This window comes from Lithobates pipiens, unplaced genomic scaffold (genome assembly GCF_037356315.1).
Source record: "Lithobates pipiens isolate NorthernLeopardFrog02 unplaced genomic scaffold, aLitPip1_a1.2 Scaffold_25, whole genome shotgun sequence".
Taxonomy (NCBI): Eukaryota; Metazoa; Chordata; class Amphibia; order Anura; family Ranidae; genus Lithobates; species Lithobates pipiens.
In genome coordinates this window covers 43,737,288-43,751,150 of record NW_027507787.1, presented here as the reverse complement: position 1 = coordinate 43,751,150, position 13,863 = coordinate 43,737,288, and the positions used below count along the sequence as shown (strand labels likewise).

Below are 13,863 nucleotides of genomic sequence, written 5' to 3'. Positions count from 1 at the left end.
GGAGGAAGAAGATGGAGGAAGAAACTGAAGGATGAAGAAAAGAAGGAAGAAAGATGAAAGACGATGAAAGAAGATTTTAATAAAGGAATTGTCAAAGACCGTCTTCTGTCATTTTTAACACTTTGTCACTTTTTGGGTGAAATGGTAGCGGTACGTTTGTACCCCCTTACCATTTCACACAGGGGGAGGCGGGGATCTGGGGGTCCCCTTGTTAAAGGGGGATTCCAGATTCTGATAAGCCCCCCGCCCGCAGACCCCCACAACCACCGGCCAGGGTTGTGGGGATGACGTCCTTGTCATCATCAACATGGGGACAAGGTGCTTTGAGGGGCTACCTCAAAGCATCCTCCCAATGTGGAGGGCATGTGGCCTGGTATGGTACAGGAAGGGGCACTCTCTCTTCCCCCCTCTTTTCCTGTGGCCTGCCAGGTTGCGTGCTCAGATAAGAGTCTGGTATGGATTTTGAGGGGACCCCCACATTTTTTTGGCTTGGGGTTCCCCTTAAAATCTATGCCAGACCTGAAGGGCCTGGTATGGATTTTGAGGGGGACCCCCATGCCATTTTATTTGGCACAGGGTTCCCCTTAATATCCATACCAGACCCGAAGGGCCTGGTATGGAATTTTAGGGGACCCCCACACATTTTTTTTTCTTAATGCTAACATTGACCTGTGTGCAATGCAATGCAAATAGCCTTAAAAAAACCCATAGAAGACATACAACATTAGAAACCTACTATAGCTTGTAGTCTAAATATTCGTCGGGGAATGTACGATTGCAGCATCATAAGTGAGTTTCGCTGCTCCATCGAATCTTCTTTAAACATTCTGACAGACACCATAAGCCTTCAATAACAGATTTGACCGTAATTCATGTGGATTTTCAGACGAATGCAATTTTTTAACGAAAAACTAAATAAAAAACTAATTTCGGGAGTAACTAAATAAATGTATTTTTCGGACAAAACAAAATTCCGAAAGGAAATATTTCAGTCTGCAGATGTCTAATAGATATACATTGATATCTCTATATCTCTATATCTCTATATATCTATCTATATATATATATATATATATATATATATATATATATATAGGGATTATTCAAAATTATGTTAAGCGCATTTTCTATTATATTGGTTACTAGCATCCCTGAACACTAGAGATATATTCGTTAGAACATATAAAAAACAAATGCATATTATAAAATATATTAACTTAAAGAGAAAAATCATTTATGATCTTATTGTTTAAGAGGATATTTAAGAAACAAGAAAGATGTAATGAAGGAGGAAGCTCAGGGACCTACCCTGAGAAGGGACACTGGGAGATACATAGACTCTCAGACAGACTGACACCCATGCACCATGCATTAATACATATTTTAACATTCATAAAGATCCCTGAACCTTGATTTTTTGGAACTTGGAGGTCGCAAGAAGTAAATCCTCTTTAAGCCCTTGTACACACAGTCGGAGATTCCGACGGAATGTGTCCTATCGGACTGTTTTGTCAGATATTCTGACTGTGTGTGGTCTCCATCGGACTGTTTCCGTCGGAATATCCGACGGACCAACTTTTCCAACTTGCCGGTAAAATTTTCCGACAAAATGCTCCGATCGGACATACTCCAATCATGTGTAGCCTACTCCGACAGACAAAGTGCCACGCATGCTCAGATCAAATTCCTAGACCAAAGCTATTGGCTACTAGCCTGAACGTAGTCCCGTCGTAACAAAATAACGTCATCACGTTAGGTACAATCTGATTTTCCGACAACTTTGTCCGACCGTGTGTATGCAACAGTTTCGGACAAAATCCGTCGGACAAAATCCAATGGATTTGGTTGTCAGAATGTCCGACCGTGTGTACAAGGGCTAAGAGTATCCATTTTGAAATTCACGGCAGCCATCTTAAAAATCCTGGTAACCAACAATCCAGATTAGTAGCCATTTGGAATGGGTAATTATGTCATGTTGATTTTATCTTGTATATTCTTTCAAATACTGGTGTATTGAATATTCTACTATTGATAATCATTCTCCCGAATCAATAAACACCTTTCAGATTTTTTTTCTCTAAAATTCAATTTTTCATTAAATATTTCTTTTTGCATAGATGCCACTTTTATTGACAAATATGGTAAATAACGCATGTTACATGTATACAAAAAGTACTTCACAATGCTGAATTACCATATGTAATGTAGAGAGTGTTGCCGACATGTTTCGGACTATCCGTCCTTTTTCTTAGGCAAGATAAACATCTTGTAAATACATAGTCTAGAATATAGATGTAAAAAAATGAGTATGAACAAGAAAAGTGCAAAGCATCAACACTTTCTTCCTTGATGATAGAAGTAATACATAATACTGATATTTACAGGTCTAGCACAACACCAATGCTCAGCAGCAGGGGGTAAAGGTACTCTGATAGCTTTAAAACGTGCAATATAACGGTAGAATGCCCATATTGATATGGTATTGAAGCCAATGGTGGCCAAGCAAGTACCTATGTGGTAAGATCCGGCAATGCTGTGACTGTAGGAGCTCAGCAATCTGGTAATACAACCAAAGCAGCGCAACAAATGGCACAAGTATACAATGTAAAGGATCTGGCGAAGAAACAAAAATAGTATAATTGTAAGCAGCCATATTGAGGTGCCTAAGCAATGAAGTATGTATGTAATGGCAGTATGCTGAGGAAAAAAACACTGACCTGAGAGCAAGAGGCAAGTCTGAATAGTGCTTGGCGGCGTGCACCATGGCGTGCTGTTCGCCAAGTTTGCAGGCCTATAAATAACCCAAAGGCTTAATGGTAATCAGCTGTGGACAGGCACCATCGGCAGCCCGCAACAGCTGAAGCCATTTGAGACGGACTTGTGCACCAATGGCAGCATCAAGTCCATCTGTAGAGCTCCCTTATGGGACAGCGCGGGGTCCCACCCACAAAGTGTGCGGAACTGCGTCCAGCGTCGTGACGTCACCGACGCGGGGGACGCCCGACAGTCTGCGCTCCAAGCTGGAGCGCAAACAGGAAGTGTCCTGCAGTCATAGCATTCCCAGATCTTACCGCATAGGTACTTGCTTGGCCACCATTGACTTCAATACCATATCAATACGGGCATTCTACCATTATATTTCACGTTTTAAAGCTATCAGAGTACCTTTACCCCCTGCTGCTAAGCATTGGTGTTGTGTTAGACATATAAGTATCTGTATTACGTATTACTTCTATCATCAAGGAAGAAAGTGTTGATGCTTTGCACTTTTCTTGTTCATACTCATTTTTTTACATCTGTATTCTAGATTATATATTTACGAGATGTTTATCTTGCCTAAGAAAAAGGACGGATAGTCCGAAACATGTCGGCAACACTCACTACATTACATATGGTCCAAAGCCTGCTTTAATTCAGCATTGTGAAGTACTTTCTTGTATACATGTAACGTTATTTACCATATATGTTGTGATTCAATAAAAAGTATATATATATATATATATATATATATATATATATATATATATATATATATTTATTTATTTATTTTTTTAACTACTGTCTGGTCTGTGTAAATTAACATCCCTAGGGGTATCAGCTGTGCCTTGTGCACTAGGCTTTCTTTTTTGTTGTCTTTTTTTTATGGGATTTTGATAGACCAGCCTTTGACCCACCACCATCCTGCACACATTTGCTCGTTCTTTTATTGACAAACAAACGTCTAATTTATGTCACATTGTTAACCACTTACTTACCTGCAGTATAGAAACAGTTGGATGTGTGAAATACAGACGTTCTGTTTAATTGTCAATTATCATAAGGTTATTGATTCTACCGAGAAGTTGGTCGTGATATTATGATATGGTGATATTACGTCCAAAGTGCTTCGCCCATTTTGTGGGTGTTTCCATTAATTGTCAAGGTGTTCATGTGACGCAATCGATATTTAAATTTCATGTAAATATTTGTTTTTTGTCGACCAATAAATGTAACTATTTTGTATGATCACTTGACTCCGTGAATAAGTTTCACATGTATAGACTGTGTCATATAGATTGATTTTGTATCTTAACCACTAGACGTCCAGCTATAGCCGAAAGACGTCTGCAGCGCGGACGCCAATTGCCGGGAGGGCATCCCGCGGGTGTGCATCGTGGAAGTTCTGTGCTGGCCGTGTCCCTTGGACACAGCCAGTCACAGATCGCTGTAAATGGCCAATCACAGCAGCCATTTACATCGCGATCGTTGTGTCCGATGAGAGATGATCTCATATGTAAACATATGAGATCATCTCTCATTGCCGGCTCTCCCTCCTCACACAGAAACAGCTGCAGCGGTTAGTGAAAAAAAAAATAATGAAAATAAAGTGCCGTCTGTCCCCACTGCCGTGTGTCCCCACTGCCATGTGTCCCCACTGCCTTATGTCCCCACTGCCATGTGTCCCCACTGCCACCTGTCTCCACTGCCACCTGTCCCCAGTGCAACCTGTCAATGCCACCTGTCAGTGCCATCTGTCCTCAGTGCCACCTGTCAGTGCCATCTGCCCCCAGTGCCACGTATAAGTGCCATCTGTCATCAGTGCCATGTATAAGTGCCATCTGTCATCAGTGTCACATCAGTGCCACATGTCGTCAGTGCCACATAGTGCCATCTGTCATCAGTGCCACATCAGTGTCACGTGTCATCAGTGCCACATATTAGTGGCATCTGTCATCAGTGCCATGTATCAGTGCCATATGTCATCAGTGCAACCTGTCAGTGTCACGGGCCATCTGTCATCAGTGTCACGTGTTATCAGTGTCACGTGTCATCAGTGCCACATATTAGTGCCATCTGTCATCAGTGCCACATATTAGTGCCATCTGTTATCAGTGCCATGTATTAGTGCCATGTGTCATCAGTGTCGCATATTAGTGCCATCTGTCATCAGTGCCATGTGTCATCAGTGCCACATATTAGTGGCATCTGTCATCAGTGTCACGTGTCATCAGTGCCACGTATTAGTGCCATCTGTCATCAGTGTCACGTGTCATCAGTGCCACGTATCAGTGCCATCTGTCATCAGTGCCACGTCAATGTCACATGTTATTTTCCTGGTGCTCCAGGGCCAGTGTAATAGGTAGTCAACAATTTAGATGTGTGATTTATGCTCCTAAAACACGTGATGGTGCTCCCTGCATGTTGGGCCTCTCTATGTGGCCAGACTGTGGAAAAGTCCCACACATGTGGTATCATAATACTCAGGAGGAGAAGCAGAATGTATTTTGGGGCATTATTTGTGGTATACACATGCCATGCAAGAGAAATAACCTATTACAATGACAATTTTATGGGGGGGGAAAAATCTTCATTTTGCAAAGAATTGTGGGAAAAAATGACAACATCAAAAACCTCACCATGCCTCTTAATAAATACCTTGGAATGTCTACTTTCCAAAAAGGGGTAATTTGGGGGGTATTTGTACTTTCCTGGCTTATTCGGGTCACAAGAAATGAGATAGGCCACCAGTACATCAGGTGTGATCAATTTTTTATGATTTGCACCATAGCTTGTAGACTCTCCAACTTTCACAAAGACCAAACAATATCCACTAATTTGGGTTATTTTTACCAAAGATATGTAGCAGTATAAATTGTGGCCAAAATGAATATGAAGAAAAATTAATATTTAGCACTAGGCGATAGTGAGGGGGGCGAAGGTATCCAGGGTGGATGACAGTGAACTGTTGTAGAGAGAAGTAGCCAAGTTGGGGCAGAACAAGGATGAGATTTTGTCATAGAGACAATCTGTAGCAGAAAAAAGAAGAGAAGGGTTAAGATGGTGAAGGTTTCCACGGGTAATAGTTTGGTAGTTGGAAGGCAAGGAGGAGGCAGACAAAGAGAGTGTGAAACTAATAAGGTGGTGATCAGATAGAGGAAAAGGAATATTGGAGAGGGTATGCGGTGTGCGTAGGTAGGAGAATATGAGGTCAAGGCAGTTGCCAACAGAGTGAGTAGAAGCACTTGTCCATTGTTTTAGATCAAAAGAGGAGGTTAGACTCAGCAGCTTAGAAGTAGCAGGAGTGTTAAGATTAACAGGGATGTTGAAGTCACCAAGAATGATTGTTGGAATTTCAGAGGAGAGAAAGTAGGGTAGCCAGGCAGTGAAGTCGTCAAGGAAGTTTGATACCGGTCCAGGGGGCCGCTAGATCACAGCAATTCTCAATGAAACTGGAGAAAATAGACGAATACAGTGAGCTTCAAATGAAGAGAGGGACAGAGAGGGGGTGGATGAAGAACCTGAAAAATGAGGGGATAGGAGGATTCCAACACCAACTCCCTTCCGTCCACTAGGCCTGGGAGAGTGAGTCCACAGGAGGCCACCATAGGAGAGAGAAGCAGGAGAAGGAAGGTCAGATTCTTGAATCCAGGTCTAAGTAATCGCAAGTAGGTTCAGGGAGTTAGTGATAAATAGGTCATGGACGGTGGTTAGTTTGTTACAAACAGAGCAAGCATTCCAAAGGGCACAGGAGAAGGGGAGGCTGGCTCTAGGCTGGAGAGGAATAGAAATGAGATTGCGTGGATTGCGGCTGCTATCAGAGGATGTGCCTGGTATGTTGGCCGAAGTTAAATGATGGTGGTCCAAGATTTGGGGAAATATCTCCAGAAGTTAGGAGAAACAGAAGGGTGAGAGACAGGCCTGTACTGGCCATCGGGACTACCAGGAGATTCCCGGTGGGCCGATTGGCTCAGTGGGCCGCTGCGGCAGTTGTCAGTTTCTGTAGTAGTTTGTGTAATTTTTTTTATTTCTATATAACACCGGCGGCAGCCGCGGCAGCGGCGGCAGCCACGGCCGCGGCGGCAGCCACGGCCGCGGCTCCGCTCCAGCACCTGGGTCGGCACGCAAGTACCACTCCCTCATGATACTGCCATTCACTCCCCTAACCTTACTGGCAGCCTCCTTGTCCCAGCGCCGTGACGTCACTCATGACCGGAGGGCAGAGGCGGCCCGGGGATATGGGAGGAGTCGGAGCGTAGTAGCTGCTGCCCAAGCTTAGCCTGCCTGGCCTGGGACTGAAGAGAAAGCGTCGCCGAGGAGGAACCAGAACATTGCTTGGAGCAAGTCCAGGACGCCACTCCAGACAGCAGCACAGACAGGGTCAGGGTCCAGGGACAAAGAAAAGTCCATCACCTCAGCAGTGTCATTCAAGTAAGCACTAAATAAGATAATCAAATGCTATACTGGATGCAGGCTGCATGGCATGTCTGTGATATCTGTAATATGCAGCATGGCGGGGGGAGGGGTAAATGTACTGCCACTGTCCATGGTAATTGATTAATAATTTAAGGTCACTGACCACGGTAATTGATTAATAATTTATTGTCACTGGTCACGATAATTGATTAATCATTTATTGTCACTGGTCACGGTAAATGATTAGCAATTGCGTATAGTTTATATACTGTTTTTGTGTGTGTTTGCAAAATTAAAGTGGGCCGGTCTGAATGAAGTCCAGGGCCAAATTTTTGTCCCAGTCCAGCCCTGGTGAGAGAGGTAATATGGGAGTGTGGCTCATAGGATAGGAACAGCTCATAATTTAGTACTTCAAAAGAAAAGCTGCGCTAGAACTTATATAGTGCCAGAATAATAATATAACATAATATATCCTGTTTACAAAAAAGAAATTGATATGACCACAAATGGTGCAAAAAAAATTAATTAAAAAACATGAACAGTCCAAAGAAAAGGGAGAGAGACAAGGAGATGAGATTTCAGTCCATTTAAGTGACTCCGTAAAACACCCTTCAGGTATATAGCAGGTGCACCCAGAGAAAGAGGTTCATCCACCACCAGATTCAGTGAGGCTTACCAGCTGACAAGATCTCTTTTTAGGGAGATCATACGATCTTGCAAACAAGACTATCACTCCTGGTCCCTTTAATAGGCTCTGCTGGTGTCTCCAACTCCTGTATCCCCTTCTCAGAGTGTCTCCTGTTTCACCATAACAGTTCCTGGATGGGTCTTCACCCCAAGGTTTCCTTGTTGAAAATGTTTGCAGTCTGCACTAGCAGTAGCAATTAAGCCAAACTAGCATTCAGCCACTGAGCATGTGGATGGCTGGGACTGAATTTCTTTTGCCGGTTTAGAAACTGGGGTAGGGAAATTTACCTGCTACATATGTCTGGTCAAGCATGTGATGCCCAAGCGGCTACTTTTTTTGGCCACGCTTGATACCCTTCAGACATATGTTGAAAAAAGCAATGGTGTGATCTGCTGCACACGTCTCAAAAAAGGCCCACACCAAATAACTTTTGGAAAAACATGCAGAGTCAGCAACGCCCTGCACATGCGGAGCTCTGCGGTGTGATGCAGTCGGTTGCCTGCCCTTAAGCTGGACCCTGGAGGGCATCCTGCCTCGTTGGAAATGTGCCTCCTCCTCCTCCTCTCTTCTATCTGGCACCCACATAGAGTCAGTAACCTCATCATCTCCTTCCTCCTTACCACTGGAGCAAACCTGGTAATATGCGGCAGTTGGTGGAGCATGACTGCCAGTTTCTTGTTCTTCTTGGGCACCCCCTCTCTCTGGGCTCACGTTACTGCCTTCATCCTCAACCTGGGCACCATCATCAGAGCCTTCAAAACACTGCGCATGCTCCTGCAGCATGTACCCTATACTGTGGTCGAACAGTTTGGGGGGAAATCCTCAGGGCATAATGGTGGGGCTAGGGAAGGAGTGACTGATGACATTGAGCCGATGGAAGAGGCCGCTTTGGCAGCTGCATTGGCAGACAAAGTACCCTGAGCCTGGGTGACAGAGGATGAGGAGGATGGGGATGGCTTGGTCATCTAAACCAGTACACCAGGAATGGCCTACAGTCAAATATAGACTTGGCTTGACTACAATGCAGTGGATATATATTTTATGAACTGCACCTCACTGAGTCACCTGCCTGAAAGTGTCTTTGAACATGTACTCTAGGAATGGCCTACAGTCAGGTATAGACTTTGCTGGACTACAATGCAGTGGATATATATTTTATGAACTGCATCTGAGTCACCTGCCTGAAAGTGTCTTTGAACACGTACTTCAGGAATGGCCTACTGTCAGGTATAGGCTTGGCTGGACTACAATGACATAATTATAATTTTAGTATCAGATGATATAAGAAATTTATTATAATAAGAAAATATATATGAAAGTGTGATTATAAGTAAAAGTGTTTTAGCAACGAATTAGTATTATGAAAAACATATAATCGTGATTATAACTGTATAAGAATTGAACCTATGTTTAGATAAACAAATATTGATTGGATACCCAAAATATACATGTATCCATATAGATAATAATTTTATGTGATATTGATTGATATATATATAACCCGTGTCCTTTCTATATAGACTAGATTTAATAGATATACATTGATCTATATATATATATAACCATTTTATAGGGATTATTCAAAATGATGTTAAGTGCATTTTCTATTATATCAGTAACTAGCATCCCTGAGCACTAGAGATATATTCATTAGAACATATAAAAAAATGCATATTATAAAAATAAAATATATTAACTTAAAGAGAAACTCCAAACACATGTGAGACACCTGGTGGTTGAAGGTGCTATTACCCTTAAAATCATTAGGCTCCTGGGAAAGGTTAATTATTACATTTTGCCTGCCAATGAGGAGGGAACACATACCTTTTGGGCAGAACTTAGTATAATTTTATGATCTTATTGTTTAAGAGGATATTTAAGAAACAAGAAAGATGCCATGAAGGAGGAAGCTCAGGGACCCACCCTGAGAAGGGACAATGGGAGATACATAGACTCCCAGACAAACTGACACCCATGCACCATGCAGGAATACATATTTTAACATTCATGAAGATTCCTGAACCTTGATTTTTTGGAACTCGGAGGTCGCAAGAAATAAACCCTCTTTAAGAGTATCCATTTTGAAATCCACGGCAGCCATCTTAAAAATCCTGGTAACCAACAATCCAGACTAGTAGCCATTTGGAATGGGTAATTATGTCATGTTGATTTTATTTTGTATATTCTTTCAAATATTGGTGTATTGAATATTCTACTATTGATAATCATTCTCCCGAATTAATAACCGCCTTTTAGATTTTTTTTTCTCTAAAATTCAATTTTTCATTAAATATTTATTTTTGCATAGATGCCACTTTTATTGACAAACAAACGTCTAATTTATTTCACATTGTTAACCACTTACTTACTTGCAGTATAGTAACGGTTGGATGTGTGAAATACAGACGTTCTATTTAATTGTCAATTATCATAATGTTATTGATTCTACCGAGAAGTTATCATGGTGATATTACATCTAAGGCACTACGCCCATTTTGTGGGCGTTTTCATTAATTGTCAAGGTGTTCGTGTGACGCAATCGATATTTTAATTTCATGTAAATATTTGTTTTTTTGTCACCCAATAAATGTAACTATTTTGTATGATCACTTGTCTCCGTGAATAAGTTTCACATGTATAGACTGTGTCATATAGATTGATTTTGTATCTTAAAAATATCTTTGTTAAAAATTACTTATAATAAATACTGTGCGGGAAACTGTCCTTAAAAAGCACAACATATATATATGAAATACACTGCAGCTAACTGAATCAACTGACTGCCTGAAGTATATTAGAAACAGTACAGCAGGAACAGTCTGCAGTGAGATCTAGCTAAACCGGATCAACTGCCTGCCTGAAGTGGATTAGAAATAGTACAGCAGGAATGGTTTGCAGTGAGATTTAGCTAACTAAATAAACTGCCTACTCAAAGTAAATGAAATTACACTCTCTCTCTCTCTATCTCTCTATAACGCCAGCAAAACACTACACAGGGCCGATGTGCAGGCAGCCTTATATAGTGTGGGGCATGTACCAATCATCAGCCAGCAAAGCACTGCAATGACGCAGAGCATTATGGGGCGTGACGCGCTGATCAAATTTGATTTAGTGCATTATGGGCAGTGACGCACGGCTCAAATTTGGCATGAACGCCCCATAATGTTCAATCTTCATCGAACGATCAAACAGCCGATGTTCGAGTCGAACTCATGTTCAATTCGAACAGTCAGCCCATCCCTACCTGATTATGAATTGTGGCACAATAGTTCAGAACCACTGCTTTAACTAGTTCAACTAGTAAATCCAAAGAGTGAACTGTTAATTCACGAGCTCTGTTTGTTCAGTCGGTTCCTGGTTTCAAAGTGAAAGAGTACCTGTTACCTGCCCATTGCTATCACATGGGGGTTTAATAACCCTTTGTGATAGCAATAAAGTATAAATAAATGCATTTAAAAAAAGTTTCAAAACAATTAAATTATAATTACATTTATTTTATTTACTCAATGCAACCTCATTTTTTATATTTTACCTAAAATGGGTATTATATTGTGTGTGTTTTCACTAAAATTCCTTTTATTATATTTTTTTTCTGAAAATTTATGTTTAATAAACACGCAAATATTATGTGATAGAATTTTTTTTTATCTTTTTATTCTACAGAGCCTATGATTTCAAATAATATAGTAAATAATGTTTTGGGGGTTTACATAATTTTATTGCCAAAAATTAAGATTTTTACATTTGTGCAAAAAATGTAAAAAATTGCTTCAATGGCAAACTAGTTACATCATTCAAAAAGCGACATATTAATTTAATATTTGATATCACAAGTATCTGGTCAATATATGCAAACTTACAGTAGGCTGCAAAATCATACATACAAACTAAACAGTTATTTATAATAAAACGGAAACAAATAAAAGTACTCTCCTGCTTCAGGTGTCAGGTGAAGGAATGTGGATCATACCCCCAGTTAAACACTACCTTCCCCCCCCCCCCCCCCCCCAAGGATATATCCAATTATTGAATTTCAGAATTTAGAATGTACCGTATATTGTTTAGAATCAAAGTAAAGTTGGTGACACTGGAGATTGCAATATGTGAAAGGCTGTTTAGACTTAGCAAAAGGTTTTAAACCTACATAAATGAGATACAATTATTCTATTATGGTCTCTCTCTCTTTCCGAAGCATTCATTATCAATGTTTGGAGACCACACACAGATATCACAGCCATTCTGGTTCTAGACTTCTAGAGCAGGGATCTTCAAACTATGGCCCTCCAGCTGTTGCTGAACTACAAGTCCAATGAGGCATTGTAAAATTCTGACGTTCACAGACATGACTAGGCATGATGGGAATAGTCTGAACAACTGGAACGCCATAGTTTGAAAACTCCTGTTCAAGAGAAACAATTTTTTAAAACTCTTCCATATCCCAAGGTGAAGGCATGTTCACACTCTTAAATCTTTGAGTGAGAATTAACTTCTGTATTAAGTGTTATAACTTTGTAATATGCTGTATACTAAAGGAGTTATACATTGTTAAACCTTTATTTTGAATTTATAGGATATCAATAGACTGGATAAAAGATATTGATCTTTGGCCAATGGTCTTTTGCTGTGCTCATATCACCCTCAAGCATACTTAACACTGAAACTTCATGATAAGATTTCAGCCCCAGTGATTTTCTGTTGGAAGGTGTGCTGCTCCAGCATGTTAAGCTAGGGTGTTATGGGCTAACAATGAGAATAGATAGTCTTTTACATTTTACAATAACCTTTGTCTTAAACAAAATTATTTCTATATGACTTACCGCTTAAGGGTTTCTGACCATGTTTTAGCTTTGGAGGAGGTTGCTGAAAGCAGGCTGCATCACACACAGCAAGAATGAATCCCACACAAAGTACAGCAGCCACAAGATACTTCTGAAATGGAATGAAATACAATGTATGGTTAGCTTTATAACTGGTTATTGATTTTATTATGGTACAAAGGGTACAAATACTAGATCAGTGGTGGCTGACGGTTTGTTTGATTTTGGTGTGGGGAGGGGGGATTGAGTGGGTGTCAAACTAACACAATTCAACAAATACATAGTATACATGATAAGAGATGAACCTCCTCTCTTCTGACCAGGCACGTTGTGTGGAACTTCAGTAGTACAGTGATCTAGACAAGCATGCAGTAGGGCAATGCCTTTACATTGGTACATTAACCTGTTGTCTCAATTGGGCTTATGTTTTTTATGACCTTAGGTGCACCAGTCAGTCCATGGTTTCCACTGCTTCTCAAATAGCTCACTGCGACCTGATTTGTATGCAAGGGTTGTCTCAAAAGAAAAGTTGTTTTTAACTAAGTTTAAAACCTCAGAGACATTTGAGACTTTTTTACCAGTGTATAGTATGGTTGGCTTTATTGTGCTCTACAGACCATACCATACACAGGAAATGCAGCATATGTATAGATTAGGGTATAGATCCATCCTAAATAAATGCTTGGAAATTAATTAAATGTAAAGTTAAAAGCTGAAAAAAGCCCATATACCCTAGAGCCCTGACCAAATTCTCTTTTTTCCTTTTTTTTTTATTTTTTTTATGCAAATAGGATACGTATGGAACTTGAGTATTTTGTAGATAAATACTACACTCCAAACATGTAAACTAAGCCCCTGTACACACGGTCGGAGATTTCCACAACCAAATCCGTCAGATTTTTCCCATCGGATTTTGTCCGTCGGATCTTGTCCGAAACTGTTGCATACACACGGTCGGACAAAGTTGGCGAAAAATCCGATCTTTCAGGACGTGATGACGTAATTTCGTTACGATGGGACTACATTCAGGCTAGTAGCCAATAGCTTTGATGTAGGAATTTGATCTGAGCATGCGTGGCACTTGGTCCGATCAAAATTCTCTACACATGATCGGAGTATGTCCGATCGGCCCAGTTGGTTGGGAAATATTTCCAACATTTTGGAAAATTGGGTCCGAAGGATTTT

The 13,863-nt window shown here is 40.7% G+C and overlaps 1 protein-coding gene across 1 annotated transcript in view; it reads right to left on the bottom strand.

Moving 5' to 3' along the window:
* The window catches only part of LOC143929873 (beta-microseminoprotein-like), an 83,327-nt gene that overhangs the window by 26,119 nt on the left and 43,345 nt on the right, over positions 1 to 13,863 (bottom strand). Inside the window, exon 2 of the mRNA XM_077453833.1 lies at positions 12,679 to 12,790. Within this exon, the coding sequence (XP_077309959.1) occupies positions 12,679 to 12,790 (112 nt within the window). The remainder of the gene's footprint in view (positions 1 to 12,678; positions 12,791 to 13,863) is intronic.